This window comes from Notothenia rossii (genome assembly GCF_949606895.1).
Source record: "Notothenia rossii genome assembly, chromosome: 1".
Classification (NCBI taxonomy): domain Eukaryota; kingdom Metazoa; phylum Chordata; class Actinopteri; order Perciformes; family Nototheniidae; genus Notothenia; species Notothenia rossii.
The window spans coordinates 615353-640185 of record NC_136912.1 but is presented as its reverse complement, the minus strand read 5'-3'; the positions used below and the strand labels follow the sequence as shown (position 1 = coordinate 640185).

General features: G+C 50.2%; 2 protein-coding genes and 1 long non-coding RNA gene across 11 annotated transcripts in view; 1 reads left to right on the top strand and 2 right to left on the bottom strand.

Moving 5' to 3' along the window:
• The first annotated feature begins 1865 nt into the window (after nt 1–1865).
• On the top strand, nt 1866–15426 carry kat14 (lysine acetyltransferase 14). The gene is made up of 11 exons (XM_079650216.1): nt 1866–1996; nt 7857–8084; nt 9921–10042; nt 10287–10408; nt 10523–10695; nt 11499–11942; nt 12386–12960; nt 13040–13173; nt 13866–14041; nt 14192–14382; nt 14719–15426. The coding sequence occupies exons 2-11, from the start codon at nt 7862–7864 to the stop codon at nt 14890–14892; spliced, it is 2334 nt and encodes a 777-aa protein (XP_079506342.1). The 5' UTR covers nt 1866–1996; nt 7857–7861; the 3' UTR covers nt 14893–15426.
• Nucleotides 15427–15673: 247 nt separating this feature from the next.
• On the bottom strand, nt 15674–16291 carry LOC307020016. The gene is made up of 2 exons (XR_013802765.1): nt 16136–16291; nt 15674–16025 (listed from the first exon to the last, which is right to left on the bottom strand). It is a non-coding gene; the product is annotated as an uncharacterized lncRNA (long non-coding RNA).
• An 11-nt stretch (nt 16292–16302) lies between these two features.
• dzank1 (double zinc ribbon and ankyrin repeat domains 1) overlaps nt 16303–24833 on the bottom strand; it is a 34095-nt gene continuing 25564 nt past the window's right edge. For 2 of the 9 annotated variants that reach the window (XM_079650339.1, XM_079650341.1), the window contains 8 exons: nt 23806–24019; nt 23329–23432; nt 20444–20527; nt 19546–19612; nt 19408–19451; nt 18272–18552; nt 17593–17667; nt 16648–16908 (listed from right to left, as the gene is read on the bottom strand). In XM_079650339.1, the coding sequence (XP_079506465.1) occupies nt 16728–16908; nt 17593–17667; nt 18272–18552; nt 19408–19451; nt 19546–19612; nt 20444–20527; nt 23329–23432; nt 23806–24019 (1050 nt within the window). In that variant the 3' untranslated portion in view covers nt 16648–16727. Of the gene's footprint in view, nt 16520–16637; nt 16909–17592; nt 17668–18271; nt 18553–19078; nt 19163–19223; nt 19452–19545; nt 19613–20443; nt 20528–23328; nt 23433–23805; nt 24020–24833 lie in introns of those variants that run through there. The other 7 variants (XM_079650336.1, XM_079650338.1, XM_079650340.1 and 4 more) reach the window with 7 other exon arrangements.

Below are 24833 nucleotides of genomic sequence, written 5' to 3'. Positions count from 1 at the left end.
AAAGCTAAGCTAACGTGAAGCTACCGTGATGTCTACAGTCTCTAAAGTGGTTCTGGGAGTTTCTGTGGGTGTGACTCTGAGCACCGTTGCTGCTGTTCACCTGAACCAGACCTGGGACCGAGAGGTAAACCGGGCCGAACCGGGATAACAATCGGGCCGAGCAGGGCTAACAACAGAGCTAACCTTTAGCGTAGCTGTTAGCTTAGCAGTTAGCAGAGACGTGAGGTCACATTGATAGAACGGAGTGTTAAATCATCACAGCTAACTGCAGCTAACTGCAGATACACCAGTAAAGAGCCTCTTACTGTTCCCACGGAGGAAACCAGTTACATTAGTGTGTGTTAGTCTGTGTTGTAGTGTTTTAGTGTGTGTTAGTCTGTGTTGTGTAAGCGTGTTAGTATGTGTTGTGTGAGTGTGTTAGTCTGTGTTGTCTAAGTGTGTCAGTGTGTGTTAGTCTGTGTTGTTGTGTGTCAGTCTGTGTTGTGTAAGTGTGTTGGGTATGTGTGTTAGTCTGTGTTGTGTGAGTTACACTCCAACACACTGCCTCCAACACACACCAACACACTGCCTCCAACACACACCAACACACTGCCTCCAACACACACCAACACACTGCCTCCAACACACACCAACACACTGCCACCAACACACACCAACACACTGCCTCCAACACACACCAACACACTGCCACCAACACACACCAACACACTGCCTCCAACACACACCAACACACTGCCACCAACACACACCAACACACTGCCTCCAACACACACCAACACACTGCCTCCAACACACTGCCTCCAACACACACCAACACACTGCCTCCAACACACACCAACACACTGCCTCCAACACACACCAACACACTGCCTCCAACACACACCAACACGCACAAACACACTGCCTCCAACACACTGCCTCCAACACACACCAACACACTGCCTCCAACACACACCAACACGCACAAACACACACCAACACACTGCCTCCAACACACTGCCTCCAACACACACCAACACACTGCCTCCAACACACACCAACACACTGCCTCCAACACACACCAACACACACCAACACACACCAACACACTGCCTCCAACACACCAACACACACCAACACACTGCCACCAACACACTGCCTCCAACACACTGCCTCCAACACACACCAACACACTGCCTCCAACACACACCAACACACTGCCTCCAACACACACCAACACACTGCCTCCAACACACACCAACACGCACAAACACACACCAACACACTGCCTCCAACACACTGCCTCCAACACACACCAACACACTGCCTCCAACACACACCAACACACTGCCTCCAACACACACCAACACACACCAACACACACCAACACACTGCCTCCAACACACCAACACACACCAACACACTGCCACCAACACACGCCAACACACTGCCTCCAACACACTGCCTCCAACACACTGCCTCCAACACACACCAACACACTGCCTCCAACACACACCAACACACTGCCTCCAACACACTGCCTCCAACACACTGCCTCCAACACACACCAACACACTGCCTCCAACACACACCAACACACTGCCTCCAACACACTGCCTCCAACACACAGAAGTGACTTCCCCCCGGACCCTTCCCCCCGGACCCTTCCCGCCGGACCCTTCCCCCCGGACCCTTCCCCCCGGACCCTTCCCCCCGGACCCTTCTCAGCGAACCTGTTTTTAGTTCTATTTTGGTCTTTTCTGTTTTTGCTTCAAAATGTTCTAAATGGCAGATCTGTGTCTCAGAGCTTCTGTTTGTGTGTCTCCTCCTGCAGCGCCTCCACCAGGGAGTCGTACGGGACCTGGAGCGCCAGGACAGGAAGACGGACAACCTGAGACTGCTGAAGGAGCAGAGGAGTCTGACTGCACTGCTGCAGGAGGAGGAGGAGCAGAGGAGGAGCAGAGGAGTCTGACTGCACAGCTGCTGCAGGAGGAGGAGCAGAGGAGCCCTGAGACAGGTGAGTCAGTGTTAGACTCAGGAGCTCTGCCAGTGGGCCGAACAGAGAATAGTCTTTAATGAACTTCTCCTCTTTGTATGCACTTTATAGCGTTTAGCGCTTGGCTCTCCAACACGTCGCCCGCGAGCCACCGGTAGCTCGCCGCTCGATCATCCATCATAGCGTAGTTAGGTTGCTCCATCATCCATCATAGCGTAGTTAGGTTGCTCCATCATCCATTATAGCGTAGTCAGGTTGCTCCATCATCCATTAGAGCGTAGTTAGGTTGCTCGATCATCCATCATAGCGTAGTTAGGTTGCTCCATCATCCATCATAGCGTAGTTAGGTTGCTCGATCATCCATCATAGCGTAGTTAGGTTGCTCCATCATCCATTAGAGCGTAGTTAGGTTGCTCGATCATCCATTATAGCGTAGTTAGGTTGCTCGATCATCCATCATAGCGTAGTTAGGTTGCCCGATCATCCATCATAGCGTAGTTAGGTTGCTTGATCATCCATCATAGCGTAGTTAGGTTGCTCGATCATCCATTATAGCGTAGTTAGGTTGCTCGATCATCCATCATAGCGTAGTTAGGTTGCTCGATCATCCATCATAGCGTAGTTAGGTAGCTCGATCATCCATCAGAGCGTAGTTAGGTTGCTCGATCATCCATTATAGCGTAGTTAGGTTGCTCGATCATCCATCATAGCGTAGTTAGGTTGCTCCATCATCCATTAGAGCGTAGTTAGGTTGCCCGATCATCCATCATAGCGTAGTTAGGTTGCTTGATCATCCATCATAGCGTAGTTAGGTTGCTCGATCATCCATCATAGCGTAGTTAGGTTGCTCGATCATCCATCATAGCGTAGTTAGGTTGCTCGATCATCCATCATAGCGTAGTTAGGTTGCTCGATCATCCATTATAGCGTAGTTAGGTTGCTCAATCATCCATCATAGCGTAGTTAGGTTGCTCGATCATCCATCATAGCGTAGTTAGGTTGCTCGATCATCCATCATAGCGTAGTTAGGTTGCTTGATCATCCATCATAGCGTAGTTAGGTTGCTCGATCATCCATCATAGCGTAGTTAGGTTGCTCGATCATCCATCATAGCGTAGTTAGGTTGCTTGATCATCCATCATAGCGTAGTTAGTTTGCTTGATCATCCATTATAGCGTAGTTAGTTTGCTTGATCATCCATTATAGCGTAGTTAGTTTGCTTGATCATCCATCATAGCGTAGTTAGGTTGCTTGATCATCCATCATAGCGTAGTTAGGTTGCTCGATCATCCATCATAGCGTAGTTAGGTTGCTTGATCATCCATCATAGCGTAGTTAGGTTGCTCGATCATCCATCATAGCGTAGTTAGGTTGCTCGATCATCCATCATAGCGTAGTTAGGTTGCTCGATCATCCATCATAGCGTAGTTAGGTTGCTTGATCATCCATCATAGCGTAGTTAGTTTGCTTGATCATCCATTATAGCGTAGTTAGTTTGCTTGATCATCCATTATAGCGTAGTTAGGTTGCTCGATCATCCATCATAGCGTAGTTAGGTTGCTTGATCATCCATCATAGCGTAGTTAGGTTGCTTGATCATCCATCATAGCGTAGTTAGGTTGCTTGATCATCCATCATAGCGTAGTTAGGTTGCTCGATCATCCATCATAGCGTAGTTAGGTTGCTTGATCATCCATCATAGCGTAGTTAGGTTGCTCGATCATCCATCATAGCGTAGTTAGGTTGCTCGATCATCCATCATAGCGTAGTTAGGTTGCTCGATCATCCATCATAGCGTAGTTAGGTTGCTCGATCATCCATCATAGCGTAGTTAGGTTGCTTGATCATCCATCATAGCGTAGTTAGGATGCTCGATCATCCATCATAGCGTAGTAAGGTTGCTCGATCATCCATCATAGCGTAGTTAGGTTGCTCGATCATCCATCATAGCGTAGTTAGGTTGCTCGATCATCCATCATAGCGTAGTTAGGTTGCTCGATCATCCATCATAGCGTAGTTAGGTTGCTCGATCATCCATCATAGCGTAGTTAGGTTGCTTGATCATCCATCATAGCGTAGTTAGGATGCTCGATCATCCATCATAGCGTAGTAAGGTTGCTCGATCATCCATCATAGCGTAGTTAGGTTGCTCGATCATCCATTAGAGCGTAGTTAGGTTGCTCGATCATCCATCATAGCGTAGTTAGGTTGCTCGATCATCCATCATAGCGTAGTTAGGTTGCTCGATCATCCATCATAGCGTAGTTAGGTTGCTCCATCATCCATCATAGCGTAGTTGGGTTGCTCGATCATCCATTAGAGCGTAGTTAGGTTGCTCGATCATCCATCATAGCGTAGTTAGGTTGCTCGATCATCCATTATAGCGTAGTTAGGTTGCTCGATCATCCATTAGAGCGTAGTTAGGTTGCTCGATCATCCATCATAGCGTAGTTAGGTTGCTCGATCATCCATCATAGCGTAGTTAGGTTGCTCGATCATCCATCATAGCGTAGTTAGGTTGCTCCATCATCCATCATAGCGTAGTTAGGTTGCTCGATCATCCATTAGAGCGTAGTTAGGTTGCTCGATCATCCATCATAGCGTAGTAAGGTTGCTTCTAGATTTTTCGGCCGCAGCCGGACAATAACGTTCTTTTACTTTAGCGGTCTGCTTTCTCCAGCAGCACCACAGGACCTGCTCTGAATCAGGACCTGCTCTGAATCAGGACCTGCTCTGAATCAGGACCTGCTCTGAATCAGGACCTGCTCTGAATCAGGACCTGCTCTGAGTCAGGACCTGCTCTGAATCAGGACCTGCTCTGAATCAGGACCTGCTCTGAGTCAGGACCTGCTCTGAATCAGGACCTGCTCTGAATCAGGCCCTGCTCTGAGTCAGGCCCTGCTCTGAATCAGGACCTGCTCTGAATCAGGACCTGCTCTGAGTCAGGACCTGCTCTGAATCAGGACCTGCTCTGAGTCAGGACCTGCTCTGAGTCAGGCCCTGTGGCTGAGGGGCAGACACACAGCGTTATCCTCATGTCAGGCTCTTGGTGGATCTAAGTCTTGGATTGCAGAGTGTGAATGTCCTCTTGCTATTTTCAGTTGATAAATACGTAAAGTTTGTGAAGGCAGGAGGAAAGCCTCCGCGATCACCGTCTCCTCTGTTCCTCCAAACCCCGCCCCCTCCCTGAAAATAATGAGTGACAGGCTGATAGTGACCCGATAGATCCTTTGTTATTCACTTAATCCCTGATTGAGATGATGAGGCTAACTTCATCACGTTCATGGGCTTCATGTGACAGTGAGACAGAGAGAGAGTGCAGCATGCAGTACTTCATGTGCTCAGACTCAAGTCCTGTGTGTGATGCATTCAGGACCTTCAGTGTCAGAAGACCCAGAAGCTGCAGCTACACTGCAGAAGCATTCGTTTTTTGTTTTTCAGGATGGAACAATTTCACACACAGATATAGAGAGGACCTCTACACTTGATTTATTATGGTTTATCCTTTCATGTCAAGACGAAGAAGAAGAAGGAGATCCTCTGGAGCCTTGTAGACCCAGAGAACTCTAAGAACGTTCACCAAGCAGCACTGAGCACGTGAGTGATGAGCATGGAGTCCACCAGAGAGGGGTCCAGCAGACCCCTCTCTGGTGGACTCCATGCAGGGCCAGCCCTCTCACTGACTGGGACCCCTCTATGGTGGACTCCATGCAGGGCCAGTCCTCTCACTAACTGGGACCCCTCTCTGGTGGACTCCATGCAGGGCCAGTCCTCTCACTAACTGGGACCCCTCTCTGGTGGACTCCATGCAGGGCCAGTCCTCTCACTAACTGGGACCCCTCTCTGGTGGACTCCATGCAGGGCCAGTCCTCTCACTAACTGGGACCCCTCTCTGGTGGACTCCATGCAGGGCCAGTCCTCTCACTGACTGGGACCCCTCTCTGGTGGACTCCATGCAGGGCCAGTCCTCTCACTAACTGGGACCCCTCTATGGTGGACTCCATGCAGGGCCAGTCCTCTCACTGACTGGAACCCCTCTCTGGTGGACTCCATGCAGGGCCAGTCCTCTCACTGACTGGGACCCCTCTCTGGTAGACTCCATGTAGGGCCAGTCCTCTCACTGACTGGGACCCCTCTCTGGTGGACTCCATGCAGGGCCAGCCCTCTCACTGACTGGGACCCCTCTCTGGTGGACTCCATGCAGGGCCAGTCCTCTCACTAACTGGGACCCCTCTCTGGTAGACTCCATGTAGGGCCAGTCCTCTCACTGACTGGGACCCCTCTCTGGTGGACTCCATGCAGGGCCAGTCCTCTCACTGACTGGGACCCCTCTCTGGTGGACTCCATGCAGGGCCAGCCCTCTCACTGACTGGGACCCCTCTCTGGTGGACTCCATGCAGGGCCAGTCCTCTCACAGACTGGGACCCCTCTCTGGTGGACTCCATGCAGGGCCAGTCCTCTCACTGACTGGAACCCCTCTCTGGTGGACTCCTTGCAGGGCCAGTCCTCTCACTGACTGGGACCCCTCTCTGGTGGACTCCATGCAGGGCCAGTCCTCTCACTGACTGGGACCCCTCTCTGGTGGACTCCATGCAGGGCCAGTCCTCTCACTGACTGGAACCCCTCTCTGGTGGACTCCATGCAGGGCCAGTCCTCTCACTGACTGGAACCCCTCTCTGGTGGACTCCATGCAGGGCCAGTCCTCTCACTGACTGGGACCCCTCTATGGTGGACTCCATGCAGGGCCATTCCTCTCACTGACTGGGACCCCCTCGCTGTGTGAATGAATGGAAGCGATGCAAGTAGCTCTCAGATGGAGAAAGGTTGGAGAGCCCTGATTGTTCTTAACTATTGTTTATTTTATTTTAACACGTCAGAAAAAGGCACATCACATCAATCAGAGTTCATGAACTGAATTCAAACTGTTTATGAACAAAAAACAGAAGGTCGTAAAAAAACACAAAAGGTCGATGGGGAGTTTACATATTTAGACATCTGTACAATTGTTGTGCGTTTTACCTTTGCAACATTTATTCTCTTTTTAGTATCATGTGATTAAGAAGACAATAAGAGTCGCTCTGAAGACGTGTTCCTAATTCACTCTTTAGTTTTCAGAATTTGATATAATCAGACGTTAAGAGCGGCAGGTTTCGCTCACTGCCAATGAACCACTACCAGTGTTTCCCACAGAAATTGATTCTATTTGTGGGGGCATCGCACCCCCCCCCCCCCCCGGCAAGAAAAGCCAAAGGCCCCTTAACCTATTCGGGTGGTCCATGCATTCACCCCCCCCCTCAAATAAGATAATACATGCGAGTTCATGGCTACTGTAGACAACGATCTTGTTGCTCTGTGTTGCGTTGTTAGTGAGACACAGCGGGGTTGAGGGTCTTTGGGGTTTAGTGTCCCAGAAATATCATTTACACTTCAGGCATTTAGCAGATGCCTTATTCCACAGCAACTTACAAGTGCCTTACTCAAGGGCAAGTGGTGTTCCAGGCAGGATTTGAACTCGCAACCTTCCGATCATCAGCCCACCTCACTATCCATTAGACTACCAAAAAAAGAATTAATAATAATATATATATTTTTTTATGAGATCCATTTGTGGCGGACAATATTTAAATCAATAAATCAATGTATGGGAAACCCTGACTACTGGAGAACATCCCAGAATGTTTGAACTGAAGTGCAGGAACAGAAAAGATGTTCTCATCTTTACATATCTGAGTTTCAGAAGGAGCTTTTATTTCAATCTAAATCTAATCTGTGGTGGAAGAAATGATGGCAAAGGCAAAATGGACTTCTCCACTTTTGGCGGACTTCCTATTCTTCCTGTCAGCCCCACACTAACCGTTTGACTTCCTGTTTACCTGCTCAGGTGTGATGGACAGCAGCAGCGAGCCGCTGGGCGGGGGGGAGGATGAGGGTCTGGAGGAAGGGGAGGTGGAGGGGGAGACGCTGCTGATCGTGGAATCGGAGGACCAGGGATCTGTTGACCTGTCACATGACCAGAGCGGAGACTCGTTAACCAGCGAGCTGGAGGAGGGGGGGGGCTGCGAGGAGACGAGCTTCCACTGCGACCGCTGCCACAAGTGGATCCCCGCAGGTGAGGAGATGGACAGTTCAGTAATATCACTGATGGTGGAGTGGTGGGGGGCTCTTATTGACACAGCTTTGTTTAAAGGTCCCCTATTCTACTGTTGGTAGGCAGATATTACAGGTCTCAGATATAAGGACATGTCTCTGAAGTGTCCTGCTCCAAACCCCAAACAGATACTTGTAGCCCCCCCCCCCCCACCTCTCTCTCTTCCAGCTGTTACTAAGGACATGTCTCTGAAGTGTCCTGCTCCAAACCCCAAACAGATCCTTGTAGCCCCCCCCTCTCTTCCAGCTGTTACTAAGGACATGTCTCTGAAGTGTCCTGCTCCAAACCCCAAACAGATCCTTGTAGCCCCCCCCTCTCTCTCTCTTCCAGCTGTTACTAAGGACATGTCTCTGAAGTGTCCTGCTCCAAACCCCAAACAGATCCTTGTAGCCCCCCCCCCCCCACCTCTCTCTCTTCCAGCTGTTACTAAGGACATGTCTCTGAAGTGTCCTGCTCCAAACCCCAAACAGATCCGTGTAGCCCCCCCCCCCCCCCCCACCTCTCTCTCTTCCAGCTGTTACTAAGGACATGTCTCTGAAGTGTCCTGCTCCAAACCCCAAACAGATCCTTGTAGCCCCCCCCCCCCACCTCTCTCTCTTCCAGCTGTTACTAAGGACATGTCTCTGAAGTGTCCTGCTCCAAACCCCAAACAGATCCTTGTAGCCCCCCCCTCTCTTCCAGCTGTTACTAAGGACATGTCTCTGAAGTGTCCTGCTCCAAACCCCAAACAGATCCTTGTAGCCCCCCCCCCCCTCTCTCTTCCAGCTGTTACTAAAGACATGTCTCTGAAGTGTCCTGCTCCAAACCCCAAACAGATCCTTGTAGCCCCCCCCCCCCCACCTCTCTCTCTTCCAGCTGTTACTAAGGACATGTCTCTGAAGTGTCCTGCTCCAAACCCCAAACAGATCCCTGTAGCCCCCCCCCCCCCCCCCACCTCTCTCTCTTCCAGCTGTTACTAAGGACATGTCTCTGAAGTGTCCTGCTCCAAACCCCAAACAGATCCTTGTAGCCCCCCCACCCTCTCTCTTCCAGCTGTTACTAAGGACATGTCTCTGAAGTGTCCTGCTCCAAACCCCAAACAGATCCTTGTAGCCCCCCCACCCTCTCTCTTCCAGCTGTTACTAAGGACACGTCTCTGAAGTGTCCTGCTCCAAACCCCAAACAGATCCTTGTAGCCCCCCCCCCTCTCTTCCAGCTGTTCCTAAAGAGCTGACTCTGGGTCAGTAGCTTCAGAGAGAGAGTAGATCTCATCAGCAGAAACTCAGCTAAATGCTGCCGTGATGAAACTCCACATCCTGTTCCAAACCACATCAAGGATCCTCTCTGAAACAGGATGGAGTTCAAACTCTCTCTCTCTCTCAGGTTTACCTCAAGGTGACTTCCTTTTGATTTCCTGCTTCTTCACTCACTCTCTCCAGTACAGGTTAGCTCTGAGTGTTAGCATGCTAATGTAAACACAGACCTATTACTTCAGAACACATCTCATTGTTTCTGACAGCAACCTTTCTGATTGGCCCGTGGGCGTAAAGCCCGCCCACATTTTAGTAATGTTGTCATGACGCAGCAAATCTGGATCAGCTTCGTTGTTCCCCCGTTTTTAGAGATGTGGGTACGGAGGAGAAGAGAGAGGGGTTTATTTCCTGACACTTTGAGAGTCTCCTGACACACGGGGACACACACAGGGGACACACCGGGGACACACGGGGGACACATGGTGATGTAGAGAAGACATCAGAGAGTGCATTTTGCATGATCGGAGAGCTTGTTAATGACGTTAATTCATGTTTCTGTGAGCAGCCCAGCTGAGGGGGGAGCAGCCGAGCTACCTGAAGGGAGATAACTTCTTTAAGTTCGTCTGCAGCGACTGTTCTGAGGACGGGAAGGAGAGCTTCGAGAGGATGAGGCTCACCTGGCAGCAGGTAACATCGTCTCTGTGGACACACTCCAAGTCAAAACACTGACTCTGGATCAGCAGCTAATCCCTCCTAAACTGTGAAATAGAGAATATGCTCAGGCTGTGCAATCGTTCTATCATACTCCACACTATAACATATTCTACAGTTCTTGTTGAAGTTTGCAATATCCTACATGAGTCAATTCACTTTGCATTACTTCAGGAACCTGGTTTTCATTATGGTGTTTATAAAGTCTTTTCTTCTTCAGGTGGTGATGCTGGCGATGTACAATCTGTCTCTGGAGGGAACCGGCCGGCAGGGATACTTCAGGTGGAAAGAGGACATCTGCGCCTTCATCGGACGACACTGGAACTTCCTGTTGGGAACAAGGTCACTGACATTCCTTTCATTCCTATTACTCTCTGCAGGAAGAAGACCTCGACCTGGTGGCGCACGGTGGCCGGATGCTAACGGCTAACAGCTAACTTTGTGGTTTCTCTGCAGGAAGAAGACCTCGACCTGGTGGAGCACGGTGGCCGGCTGCCTGTCGGTCGGCAGTCCCACCTTCTTCCGGTCCGGAGCGCAGGAGTTCGGAGAGCCCGGCTGGTGGAAGCTGGTCCAGAACAGACCACCAACTCTGAGGCCAGACACTGAAAAATCCACCACCAAGGCCAAAGGTATGGTCCATCTGCGCTGAACCAGGGTTCCAGTTAAACCCTGACTAATACTTTTCATGTAACCTTGGATTATACTATGATCGAGAAACCTCTTTGACCCAGAGAGAAGAGGTAATGCCATCCTAAAACAATAAAAGCCAATGTTGTGTTTAGGGAAAATACTTTTTACAAATCAAACAATTCTACGGCCTCGATACGACAACAGGTCTCCGGACTCTCGACCGGACAGATAGTCTCTGTACTGTCTACTTAAAACAGGGTTCTAGACTCACGAGGCCTTGAATCAAAATGTGAAACCCAGATGTGTTAGAAAAATCTCCCTCAGTTTGAACCTCAGGATCCATGTATCTGTGATCCTCTCCAGAATGGAAGGAGTCATCACATACAGAGCATCATCTAGTTCCTGAACAGTGTCCTTCACATGCTGATATCCAAGAGAGGGAGTTCCACAGTCACAAGATGGAGGAATAGAAAGCAGTATTCAATGTTTACTTCAGATTAGCTCCACGTCAGAAATGAGCATGCTTGTCACATGTCTCTCTCCATAGAGGCTGAATCATCATGTTAATCACATAGCTATCATATGCCTCAAACAGTCCTGATGCTCTTCTAGGTAATCACACATCCTGTCATGTTCACAGCTACAGTTGATACCTTTGATATCATGTTGCTCTCATGTTGGAAGAGGACACTCAGTGTTTTCCCAACATTGTGATTGATGAAAGCAGTACATGTGTCAGATTTCCCCGAACACATCAGGTGTTTTAAAGTCTGTAACTGACTCTGAGCCGTCTGACCTGCAGCCTCGAAGCCCGTCATGGAACCCATCATCACGGTGGAGGGTCTGAGGAAGCGAGGGGCCAGGAACCCGGTGGAGAACGCCATCCAGCTGAAGGAGAAGCGCTGCCGGACGCAGGAGGCCAAAGACATACGGCGGGCTCAGAAGGAGGCGTCGGGCGGAGGGGGGGGGTACAACGACCGCAGCGCTTCCTCCACACCCGTCAAACTGGGCGGAGGCCGGGGGGGGAACGCCGGGCGCCGACCGGACCTGGTCCTGGAGAAAGGAGAGGTGATTGATTTCTCCTCCCTCAGCTCGTCGGACCGGACCCCCCTCACCAGCCCCTCACCATCACCCTCCCCAGATTTCTCCGCCCCGGGGACGCCGGCCTCGCACTCAGCGACGCCCAGCCTGCTGTCGGAGGCCGACCTGATCCCCGACGCCATGCCCCCGCAGGCCCTATTCCACGGTGAGTTCAGATCCTCCAGGTCTGTTGTGAGTAGTTCATATGATACGATAACACTGCTCTTCAGATCAAGTCTGAAATGTTTCCTGCATCACAGCAGCTCGGTGTGCAACAAGGACAGATGTTAAGACACGATACAAGGAAACAGTTTAACATAAAATCATGTGACTGAAAGAACAACATGTTCAAGACCCGATCAGATCTGGGATTAAACTCTGTATTTGAGGATTGACTTGTGCACAAAGAGAGCCTCAGTCTGACTTTATTCAATCCTGGGACGCTGTATCTCCGATATGATATTTATATTCTCTGCTCAGGACGTGTTGGGGTCAGAGATGATGTTGTCCGGCAGCCTCACTGTGTTGTTCCGTCTGCTGGTTCACGGAGTTTCTCACAGGGTTGACCTTCAACCTTTGAACATGTAGTAAACATGTTATCCTTTGCAGACGATGAGGAGATGGAGACGGAGGGGATGATCGACCCGGGGATGGAGTACCTCCCTCCTCCTCGAGCCAGCCTCGTCGCCCGGAAGAAGCTCCGTCCGGCAGCGCCTCACATCAAACGTGAAGCCGAGAGCGAGGACGACGAAGGACACGACGAAGAGTTTGAAGGGCCGGCGGGACGCAGGGAGGGGCTGTCGCTCTCTGCCGGGGGCTGTGTTGGCGCCGGAGGCCCCGAGAGGAGGAGGATAAATCACCCGGAGAAAGCAGACGAAGAACCCCAGACCCCCTGCTTCTCCCCCCTCAGTCTGTACGAGGAGAGGATGCTGCTCCGCCGGCTGGCCTCCTGCCCGCTAGCGTTAGCCGTCACTCCGCAGGCCAAACGCCTCCACAGGAAGCTGCTGGTGCGCCAGGCCAAGAGGCAGCGAGGGCTCCCCCTGCTGGACGTCGACCGGGCGGTCAGCGCCACCCTCAGCCTGGTGGGGGGGATCTACGGCGCCACGGGGACCCTGATGCGAGGGGGACTCCTTGGGAAATACTGCACCAACAGCCAGGAGTCGCGGATCCTTGATCGCTTCCAGGTACCTCCAACCTTCGTCCTGGTCTTATTCAGTGTCCTTTCCTTGTCAACCCTTGTAGACTAAATGTGTTTGTGTGCAGACCAGCCTCTCCAGCCGAAGAGGCCTTCAGCAGACCCCGGTGTCCTTCTGCCATCGTCTGACGGGAGCAGAAGGCAGTTCGGACCTGAGCATCAAGAGTCCGTACACCGCCCGCATCCTGAAACCCTACATCAGGTAAAGAGTCCCTCTTAAATGAATCAGGTAGAAAACGTCCACATCACTTTTTTCATGTAAAAAGGATATAGACTTTGTGTTGTTTAGAGAGTTTGGGTATCTTTTGATTTGAAGCGGGTCCCGATGAAAGACCACCGACCAGTGTCCGGTAGAGATTATGGCCCGAGACTTAGACCTAGAGTCCTGAGACTTTTCAGGGGAGGAGAATCCGTAGACCATTTGTCGTGAAGGGTCCTTAACCTTTGGGCAGGTAGATGGGGCAGGAGAACAATTGTCAAGGAAAGACTATTTTCCCAAGACTTTACATGGGGTGGAGACTAGAGTCCCTAGACTCAGACCTCTTATTAGGTAGAGACTAGAAACTACAGTCCTGAGACCTGCTGTCAGGCAGAAAGTCTAACCACAACCCTCTTGATGGTAAGGGGGTCCCGATGAAAGACGAATTTGTCGGGTCGAGACTTTAGTCCTGAGACCTTTCAGGGCTTCAGGTAGTCTGGAGGATTTTTGTCGGGTAGAAAGTCCAGAGATGTGTCGATGGTAAGGGGGTGCCGATAAAAGATACACTTTTCTAAAGTCCTCAGAACTTTCAGGACTTCCGGAATTCTGTAAACATTGCGTTTCGATGCTCTCTCATTGGTTGTAGTAATCTGAGTAGGTGTTTCTGTAGTAGCACTTCTCTGTTTGTTTTTCAGGAGGGATTATGAGAGTCGTCCGGTGAAGCTGAGGTTGTTGGAAGAGATCAGAGCTTACCCCCACAGAAAGAACCCCAACTGGGTCCCTGAACCCAACGCTCCCATCGACTACTGCTACGTCCGCCCCAACCACATCCCCTCGGTGAACGCCATGTGCAACGAAAGCTACTGGCCAGGTACACAAAGTCCTACAAACCTAAAACCCCCCTACCATGAATCTGTCTCTTCTTACCAACAACCCCCCTACCATGAATCTGTCTCTTCTTACCAACAACCCCCCTACCACAAATCTGTCCAAACCCACCGTGTCCCTGGCTCTCTTCCAGGTGTGGACCTGTCAGAGTGCCTGCAGTACCCGGACTTCAGCGTGGTCGTCCTGTATAAGAAAGTGGTGATCGCCTTTGGTTTCATGGTGCCGGATGTGAAGTACAACGAGGCCTACATCTCCTTCCTGTTGGTCCATCCGGAGTGGAGGAGGGCCGGCATCGCCACCTTCATGATCTACCATCTGATCCAGGTGAGCTCAGACAGTCCTTTGAAGGAAAGTACCAATATGGAAGCCAGTGTTTCCGTGAGCAGGTATTTACCGGACTTCGACCCTAAATATCAGTAGAAGTCCGGTAAATTCAAATCTTTAGGGGCATAGTTTCTGTTAAAAGTAATTAAAAATGTACCCTGAGACAGATGTAGGGCGATTAAACATCGGGAAATGATTGTAATGTCGATACCGATCCCACAGAATATGAGTGTGACAGCAGCGGTCGCTTCATAGAGCATCTCTTCAGATATGGCGATCCCAGCTATGCTCTGATCAGGGATCTGTTTCGGCTGACTGTTTTCCTGTGTTTTTCAGACGTGCATGGGGAAAGACGTGACGCTGCACGTGTCGGCCAGTAACGCCGCCATGCTGCTCTACCAGAAGTTTGGTTTCAAAGCAGAGGAGTACATCCTGGACTTCTACGATAAGTATTACCCAGTGGACAGCATCGAGTGCCGCCACGCCTTCTTCCTGAGACTCAGGCGCTGACCTTCACCTGCAGGAGTCCAACCGGTCGAGAGGAGACGGAGATCTTCCTCTTATAATGGACATCCACCCGGCTGCAGCACAGTGCCTGGCTCAAAGGCAGCAGGGTAGAAACAGATACACCAATGCCTGATAGAGCGCGGGAAACTGAGACAATGTTGGATGGATTTATCAGAAAGTTGGAAATGTCCCGCTCCAACTTATCTCCATTTGTTTGGACTGTGTTTGTTTGTACTCAGGTAAAGATGAAGGTATTAGTGTTAGACTGTCAGTAGTTCTATTCCAGTGGTTGTTCCAATAACTCCAGAGCGTTATAAAGTCCAAATGCAACTAACCAAATATTCTGCTTCAGTACAGATTGTATACTTGTTAAACATCTTCACGGACGGGTTGGGTTCATTAAATAAAAGACAAGGATTTCTTTTGTTCTTGACAGATATTCAAAGCTTCATGCAAAAACACTGAAAGACTTGGAGTCGGTACAGCCTGTAAATAAACACCTCTCTACTTCCTTTGGAGCGATGATGACGAATCAAAGTGTGTTTCTGTGACTGTGGTGCTTTCAGAAGAAAATAATTCAGAAAACCTCACCGTGTTTCTTTTGTAAGATCGGAACAATAAATATATCTGGCCTTAAGTATCATCATCAATCCGTCAGTTCCGTTTTCCAGTAAACCTGTATTTCCTGAGGGAGCAGGACTTGCCTTCCCCCCTGCGGTGTGAGGATCTACTGTATGGAAGGTGTTGTGCATTATCGACTGCAGTAAGAAACGTAATCCAGTGCTTCTTTAAAACAAGCTTTATTTCAGACGGGGACACATCGTACATCTGTCTCTGGGACGAGGCACAGGCTGGAAGAGGTTCAGGCTGAAGATGTCGCTGTCGAAGCGAGACATTTAACAAACAGACACTAGAAGATCTCAACAAACCTGCATTATGACAATGATCTCAAACTACAGCCAGTAAACCAGAGAAGTATCACTGTTATCAAATCTGTCTTGCAGTAAGTCCACATCCGGCTGCAGGACGTGTCCCGGTGCTTCAGACAGACTCAGGATCAGTCTGTGGTTCAGGAGACGTCGAGGTTCAGTCTGTGGTTCAGGAGACGTCCAGGTTCAGTCTGTGGTTCAGGAGACCTCCAGGTCAGTCTGTGGTTCAGGAGACGTCCAGGTTCAGTCTGTGGTTGAGGAGACGTCCAGGTTCAGTCTGTGGTTCAGTCTGTGGTTCAGTCTGTGGTTCAGGAGACGTCCAGGTTCAGTCTGTGGTTCAGAAGACGTCCAGGTTCAGTCTGTGGTTCAGGAGATGTCCAGGTTCAGTCTGTGGTTCAGAAGACGTCCAGGTTCAGTCTGTGGTTCAGAAGACGTCCAGGTTCAGTCTGTGGTTCAGTCTGTGGTTCAGGAGACGTCTAGGTTCAGTCTGTGGTTCAGTCTGTGGTTCAGAAGACGTCCAGGTTCAGTCTGTGGTTCAGGAGACGTCCAGGTTCAGTCTGTGGTTCAGGAGACGTCCAGGTTCAGTCTGTGGTTCAGTCTGTGGTTCAGAAGACGTCCAGGTTCAGTCTGTGGTTCAGGAGACGTCCAGGTTCAGTCTGTGGTTCAGGAGACCTCCAGGTTCAGTCTGTGGTTCAGGAGACCTCCAGGTTCAGTCTGTGGTTCAGTCTGTGGTTCAGTCTGTGGTTCAGGAGACCTCCAGGTTCAGTCTGTGGTTCAGTCTGTGGTTCAGGAGACCTCCAGGTTCAGTCTGTGGTTCAGTCTGTGGTTCAGGAGACCTCCAGGTTCAGTCTGTGGTTCAGTCTGTGGTTCAGTCTGTGGTTCAGGAGACGTCCAGGTTCAGTCTGTGGTTCAGGAGACATCCAGGTTCAGTCTGTGGTTCAGGAGACGTCCAGGCTCGGTCAGTTGTCTCAGCAGCTGGTCTCCGGTCTGAGCTGTAATCAGGGACACGGTCTCTCTGTAGCCGGATCTCAGCGCCACGTCGTACGCCGTCTGACCGCCGGAACTCGTGCGCCCAACGCTCGCCTTGCAGCTGGAACACAGATAGAAGACAAACGTCTGAGAAAAACATTCCAACCAATCAAAACAAACCGTGGATTTCAGATGAACTAAAGTGTCTCTTCGTCGTTACAGTTTCTTAGCAATCAACCATGATAGTGTATTTGCTCATTGAGTCCTGTTGTATGTTAGAAATGTACAGCAGGGCCTCCAGAACAAACTGCTCGGTGCTAACGTGCAGATGTTGGGACATTTAGACACAAGATGAAGAATGAATGATTTACCATTATAGCCTGTGGTTAAAACAACTGTTAAAAAGTGTTTTGAGGTTATCGAGGATACTGAATCTATTTCTGACATTTTAACCAGGAAGAGGCCGTTTCTCTACTTTTTTGGTAGATTTTGAAGATTTAGTAGAGACTGGATCTTTGGACAGATTGCTTAGTGAACTCTTAAAGATCAGAACAGCTTCCTGCCGAGGTGCAGTCCAGATGTGTGTTTCTGTCTACCATCGGAGATGTGTGTTCTTGCTGCAGTCCCTTAGTGTGGCAGTGTGTGTGTGTGTGTGTGTGTGTGTGTGTGTGTGTGTGTGTGTGTGTGTGTGTGCAGGTGTGTGTGTGCAGGTGTGTGTGTGTGCAGGTGTGCAGGTGTGTGTGTGTGCAGGTGTGCAGGTGTGTGTGTGTGTGTGCAGGTGTGCAGGTGTGCAGGTGTGTGTTACCTGAGCAGGACTCTAGCAGACTGCAGGCCTTCAGGTCCCAGAGCTGCAGCTTCATGCAGAGCCGTGGTCCTCATCCTGAGGAGGTTGAACCGGTTTAGAAAGTGTACCTGTTTTCTTTCCTTATGCTCACTGTTTCTCCGGTGTTTTGTCGTATTGGTCACATGCGTTTGCAAATCAAGTAGAAGATAAAAAGGAAAACTGAAATCTTTCCGGGCAGAGTTTCTGCTAAAAGTAATGAGGCGAGGCGGTGCTGCTCGGGGGTGAAGGCAGAGCCACCGAAGATAAACTACCCAACTACGCCACCGGGGGAGTTTCACCCCAGGGCCTATTAAAGTGAACACCTCACGGAATACAAAGGCTACACGAGTTTAGTGACTGAGACAAGGCAGAGACTGAATTATCTTTGTGCACTAATTGGTTCAAACCAATCTAGTGGTTTTTCCATCAATGGCCCGTCAGAAACTGAGGAGACGTTTGCATTGACTTTATTTTGAACGTCCGTTCCCCTTGAACTCACTTTTTAAAAGGATTATCACTCGTTCCTTTACTGTAGTGGCGTTAAGAACATTTTCTGTAATGCATCTATTTCGTCTCTTTCCATTGACTGTATATCAAATCAACTTTGTGATATATATGTTTACGCAGCATTAGAAAAGTTAGTTTCTGGTTCCTCTCTTACGGTCCGGACTGCTGGTCCACGTCGGCGCCTCTTTGCACCAAAACAGGAAGTACGTCATGGTGACCGTTCACCACGGCAACCGCCAGCGCGTGCCGGCCGTCACCGTGGCAGCAGGAAGGATCCGCCCCCTGAAGGAGAAACAGACCAATCAGAGTGAAGTTTATCAGCAGAGCAGGCGTCTGATTGGCTGCTGAGGCTCGTACCTGGTCCAGGAGCTGCTGCACGGCGCTGACCCGACCCCCCCCCGGACCCAGCTCCTTCAGCAGCTGCACGTCCAGCACCTGCACACCGGGGACCAATCACAGAGCAGCACACCACTTCAGGTGAGTTTCTTCTTCTTCTGTTTTAAGTTAGTGTAATGGAACATTGTATCATGCTGAGCGAGCATTTCAAGAATCTGTTCTTCTTTTAAAAGACATTTCTAACAAAGTGATTGACAGGTGGCAGCACGACCTAAACGAGTCCGAAATAATGTTAGAGCGATTCTAAGGTTAGTGCAGACACGATGTTTCTCCGTTTGTGTTTAAAAGAATCCTGCATGTTTATCTTTGTGTTTGTCTCCTCCTCTTGTATTCTTAGTGTTTAGATGTGGATCTCAGACCCTCTGCAGACCCTCTGCAGACCCTCTGCAGACCCTCTGCAGACCCTCTGCAGGCCCTCTGCAGACCCTCTGCAGACCCTCTGCAGACCTCCTGATGCAGGCCCTCTGCAGACCCTCTGCAGACCCTCTGCAGACCTCCTGATGCAGGCCCTCTGCAGACCCTCTGCAGACCTCCTGATGCAGACCCTCTGCAGACCCTCTGCAGACCTCCTGATGCAGACCCTCTGCAGACCCTCTGCAGACCTCCTGATGCAGACCCTCTGCAGACCCTCTGCAGACCCTCTGCAGACCTCCTGATGCAGACCCTCTGCAGACCCTCTGCAGACCTCCTGATGCAGACCCTCTGCAGACCCTCTGCAGACCTCCTGATGCAGACTGCTTGACTCTGTGACGATTTACCTTCTTTAAGAATAAACTCCCTTAAAGACTGTTTATTCCAAGAGACTTCATTTCAGTATAACGGAAAGGTTTCCTCACCATTTTACAATTATTTGTTAGTTTGTCTCGATACATTTCCACCACATGAGTTACTCACCGGAGGTTTGGGAGTCCGGTTCAGTTTGGGAGGTTTCGTCAGACCTGTGGACCAACGGAGGAAGTGAGGTCACGCAGCAAAGACATCTTTTTAAACGTATGAAACAATGAAGTTTATTAACTTGAAGCTGGTTCTTACCTCTGTGGGCAGATGTTTCTGTGACGCTGCTCAGAGAGTCTGAAGCTCCGCCTCCTGCAGGATCCACCTGAGAAGAACTGCAGGCTTTTCAAAGTTGACTTTTTCTAAAAATCTTAAAATGTTCACTTTTTCCGCAAAATGTTGACTTTTTTCTAAAAATCTTAAAATGTTTTCCTTAAAATTTCTGAATTATGACTTTTTCTGAAGTGTTTCATGTTTCTGACTTTTATCAAAATCCAAAAAAATCTTAAAATATCAGAATTATGACTTTTCCAAACATTTCTCAGGATTATTTTTCTCAAAATGTTAAAAAGCTTTTTTTTCTCGACATTTTCATTTTTTGGACTAATTTGCTCAAAATCTAAAATGTTTTCTTCAGACATCAGAGTCTGCAGTCAGTCTGCAGTCAGTCTGCAGTCTGCAGTCAGTCTGCGGTCAGTCTGCGGTCAGTCTGCAGTCAGTCTGCAGTCAATCTGCGGTCAGTCTGCGGTCAGTCTGCAGTCAGTCTGCAGTCTGTCTGCAGTCAGTCTGCAGTCTGTCTGCAGTCAGTCTGCAGTCAGTCTGCAGTCAGTCTGCAGTCTGTCTGCAGTCTGTCTGCAGTCTGTCTGCAGTCAGTCTGCAGTCAATCTGCGGTCAGTCTGCGGTCAGTCTGCAGTCAGTCTGCAGTCAGTCTGCAGTTTGATGTCTGTTTTGCATTTCATGAATCAAGTCTCTCAGTTTGTTCAACTTTGCTCTTAAATGATGATCTTCCTCGTCGTCAAGTTCAAGATTCACCAACTATATTTCACATGACTTAGTACCGGCCCATCGGGATTCAATGGCCAGTCCGCCATTGTCATTAAACAACAACAACAACAACAACAACAACAACAACATGGCAGAGATAATAAATGAGGACCTGCGGAGGTTCCCGTCCGGCCGACACGAAGCTGATGCTCACAGTGACCTCATGTTGATCCTCCTGAATCACAGCCGAGACCATCTGAGGAGGACAGGTGACAGGTGAGAGGAGGACAGGTGAGAGGAGGACAGGTGAGAGAAGGACAGGTGAGAGGAGGACAGGTGAGAGGAGAGAGGAGGACAGGTGAGAGGAGGACATGTGAGAGGAGGACAGGTGAGAGGAGAGAGAAGGACAGGTGAGAGGAGAGAGAAGGACAGGTGAGAGGAGAGAGGAGGACAGGTGAGAGGAGAGAGGAGGACAGGTGAGAGGAGGACAGGTGAGAGGAGAGAGGAGGACAGGTGAGAGGAGGACAGGTGAGAGGAGAGAGGAGGACAGGTGAGAGGAGGACAGGTGAGAGGAGAGAGGAGGACAGGTGAGAGAAGGACAGGTGAGAGGAGGACAGGTGAGAGGAGAGAGGAGGACAGGTGAGAGAAGGACAGGTGAGAGGAGGACAGGTGAGAGGAGAGAGGAGGACAGGTGAGAGAAGGACAGGTGAGAGGAGGACAGGTGAGAGGAGAGAGGAGGACAGGTGAGAGGAGAGAGGAGGACAGGTGAGAGGAGGACAGGTGAGAGGAGAGAGGAGGACAGGTGAGAGAAGGACAGGTGAGAGGAGGACAGGTGAGAGGAGAGAGGAGGACAGGTGAGAGAAGGACAGGTGAGAGAAGGACAGGTGAGAGGAGAGAGGAGGACAGGTGAGAGGAGAGAGGAGGACAGGTGAGAGGAGGACAGGTGAGAGGAGAGAGGAGGACAGGTGAGAGAAGGACAGGTGAGAGAAGGACAGGTGAGAGGAGAGAGGAGGACAGGTGAGAGGAGAGAGGAGGACAGGTGAGAGGAGGACAGGTGAGAGGAGAGAGGAGGACAGGTGAGAGAAGGACAGGTGAGAGGAGGACAGGTGAGAGGAGAGAGGAGGACAGGTGAGAGAAGGACAGGTGAGAGGAGGACAGGTGAGAGGAGAGAGGAGGACAGGTGAGAGAAGGACAGGTGAGAGGAGGACAGGTGAGAGGAGAGAGGAGGACAGGTGAGAGAAGGACAGGTGAGAGGAGGACAGGTGAGAGGAGGACAGGTGAGAGGAGAGAGGAGGACAGGTGAGAGGAGGACAGGTGAGAGGAGAGAGGAGGACAGGTGAGAGAAGGACAGGTGAGAGGAGGACAGGTGAGAGAAGGACAGGTGAGAGGAGGACAGGTGAGAGGAGAGAGGAGGACAGGTGAGAGGAGGACAGGTGAGAGGAGGACATGTGAGAGGAGAGAGAAGGACAGGTGAGAGGAGGACAGGTGAGAGGAGGACATGTGAGAGGAGGACAGGTGAGAGGAGAGAGGAAGACAGGTGAGAGGAGGACAGGTGAGAGAAGGACAGGTGAGAGGAGGACAGGTGAGAGGAGAGAGGAGGACATGTGAGAGGAGGACAGGTGAGAGGAGAGAGGAGGACAGGTGAGAGGAGGACAGGTGAGAGGAAGACAGGTGAGAGGAGAGAGGAGGACAGGTGAGAGGAGAGAGGAGGACAGGTGAGAGGAGGACAGGTGAGAGGAGGACAGGTGAGAGGAAGACAGGAGAGAGGAGGACAGGTGAGAGGAGGACAGGTGAGAGGAGGACATGTGAGAGGAGGACAGGTGAGAGGAGACAGAAGGACAGGTGAGAGGAGAGAGAAGGACAGGTGAGAGGAGGACAGGTGAGAGGAGAGAGAAGGACAGGTGAGAGGAGGACAGGTGAGAGGAGGACAGGTGAGAGGAGGACATGTGAGAGAAGGACAGGTGAGAGGAGGACAGGTGAGAGGAGAGAGAAGGACAGGTGAGAGGAGAGAGAAGGACAGGTGAGAGGAGGACAGGTGAGAGGAGGACAGGTGAGAGGAGGACATGTGAGAGGAGGACAGGTGAGAGGAGAGAGGAAGACAGGTGAGAGGAGAGAGAAGGACAGGTGAGAGGAGGACAGGTGAGAGGAGGACAGGTGAGAGGAGGACATGTGAGAGGAGGACATGTGAGAGGAGGACAGGTGAGAGAAGGACAGGTGAGAGGAGAGAGGAGGACAGGTGAGAGGAGGAAAGGTGAGAGGAGGACATGTGAGAGGAGGACAGGTGAGAGGAAGACAGGTGAGAGGAGAGAGGAGGACAGGTGAGAGGAGGAAAGGTGAGAGGAGGACATGTGAGAGGAGGACAGGTGAGAGGAAGACAGGTGAGAGGAGAGAGGAGGACAGGTGAGAGGAGGAAAGGTGAGAGGAGGACATGTGAGAGGAGGACAGGTGAGAGGAAGACAGGTGAGAGGAGAGAGGAGGACAGGTGAGAGGAGAGAGGAGGACAGGTGAGAGGAGGACAGGTGAGAGAAGGACAGGTGAGAGAAGGACAGGTGAGAGGAGGACAGGTGAGAGAAGGACATGTGAGAGGAGGACAGTTGAGAGAAGGACATGTGAGAGGAGGAAAGGTGAGAGGAGGACATGTGAGAGGAGGACAGGTGAGAGGAAGACAGGTGAGAGGAGAGAGGAGGACAGGTGAGAGGAGAGAGGAGGATAGGTGAGAGGAGGACAGGTGAGAGAAGGACAGGTGAGAGGAGGACAGGTGAGAGGAGGACAGGTGAGAGAAGGACATGTGAGAGGAGGACAGTTGAGAGAAGGACATGTGAGAGGAGGACATGCAACTGAGTGTGTAGCATAAAAGGTAAAAGAAACAGCCGCACTGTGTGGCACAGGTGAGGTACAGGTGAGGTACAGGTGAGGTACAGGTGTGGTACAGGTGTGGTACAGGTGTGGTACAGGTGTGGTACAGGTGAGGTACAGGTATGTTACAGGTGTGGTACAGGTGAGGTACAGGTGTGGTACAGGTGTTGTAGAGGTGAGGTACAGGTGAGCTGAAGTTACCCGGCCGAGGCGAGGTTCTCCCAGCAGTGTCCTGAAGGAGGCGTTGTTCTGAGCATAACTCCTCAGGTGAGAACACACGTGGTCCACCTGCTGCCTCCAGAAACCTGAGGACAACAAGACAGCTTTCTCTTTGTCGTCGCTCGTTTGTAGTTCTGTAGTTTTGTAGTTATGTAGTTTTGTAGTTTTGTAGTTATGTAGTTTTGTATTTATGTAGTTCTGTAGTTTTGTAGTTCTGTAGTTTTGTAGTTCTGTAGTTTTGTAGTTATGTAGTTTTGTAGTTATGTGGTTTTGCAGTTATGTGGTTTTGCAGTTATGTGGTTTTGCAGTTATGTAGTTTTGTAGTTATGTAGTTTTGTACTTATGTAGTTTTGTAGTTATGTAGTTCTGTAGTCTTGTAGTTCCGTAGTTTTGTAGTTCTGTAGTTTTGTAGTTTTGTAGTTCTGTAGTTCTGTAGTTCTGTAGTTTTGTAGTCCTCACCTCTCCCCGGGCTGACGGCGCTCGCCGGTTGCCGCTCTGCGTTTGTTTTGCTGCGTTTCTCTCTCTGTTGCTCCTTCCTCTGCAGCTCGGTGGCTGATGGGTAATAGAGTCCAACAGTCTGAGTGGAGCACTCAGCAGTGGGCGGGGCCATCTTTTTGCGGGGGGCGGGGCCTTTGGAGGGCAAGGTTGCATCATGGGAAGTCGGTGCTGAAGCCTGCAGGCAGAGAGCGTCACGTTAACTGTTCGTACAAACAGGGCCGGCCCTAGAATTTTGGGGGCCCTAAGCGAGCTTTGGCTTGGGGGCCCCCCTCACTCATATTTTACAAATCACTTAAACTGTATTCTTGTTTTGTCATATAGTATTTCTTAACTGTTTTTCATGTATTCTCTGTGGCTGTCCATCTCATAATGTTCACATAGAAACTAGCTCTCAATAGGAATATCATTCAGAAGAATTATAATTTCTTGCAAAAATCTGTCTCAAAAAGAGGTTGCACATTTAAATGCAGGTGTTGTTATGGCAACGTCAGTGGCCAAACAGTCACATTTACTGCTGCAAATACGTTCAAACATGCTGTCGACACGTAAAGCAGTGGCATGCCACCATTTCAGCTGACCTTTACTCAGAAATACTGTCACAAAACATCATTTCATTGCTAGGTTGATGCTTAGCTAAGCTAACTATGAAACACTTTAACTGACAGGACTCAGGATCAACTGTGTCCTGTAAGGTAGCTTCTAGCTTCATGTCGAACAGTAAGTCAACATTTTCCAGAGAGCTTTCTTTGAAATCACCAGGTAACGCTAAAAAACATTACATTTAGATTATATGACAAAGTGGTTATTTAATATATCTGGCTAGCTATAGCTACTTGCTAACGGTTTAGCTTACCCCCGCGATTCAAAGTAACGTCAACGTAGCTGTAATTTATGCTTTGCTTACATGTTCGCGTAACTTGGAAGTTTACTGACATTTACATACTGTACCTTGTTCTCCTGGCTCAGGTGGTGGCTCTGGGGTTGTTGTG

Coding starts and splice junctions, on each gene's coding strand:
- kat14 (XM_079650216.1), top strand. CDS start 7,862: ATGGACAGCAGCAGCGAGCCGCTGGGCGGGGGGGAGGATGAGGGTCTG. Junction 11,943..12,385: donor CCCGCAGGCCCTATTCCACG/GTGAGTTCAGAT, acceptor TATCCTTTGCAG/ACGATGAGGAGATGGAGACG. Junction 14,042..14,191: donor CAACGAAAGCTACTGGCCAG/GTACACAAAGTC, acceptor GCTCTCTTCCAG/GTGTGGACCTGTCAGAGTGC.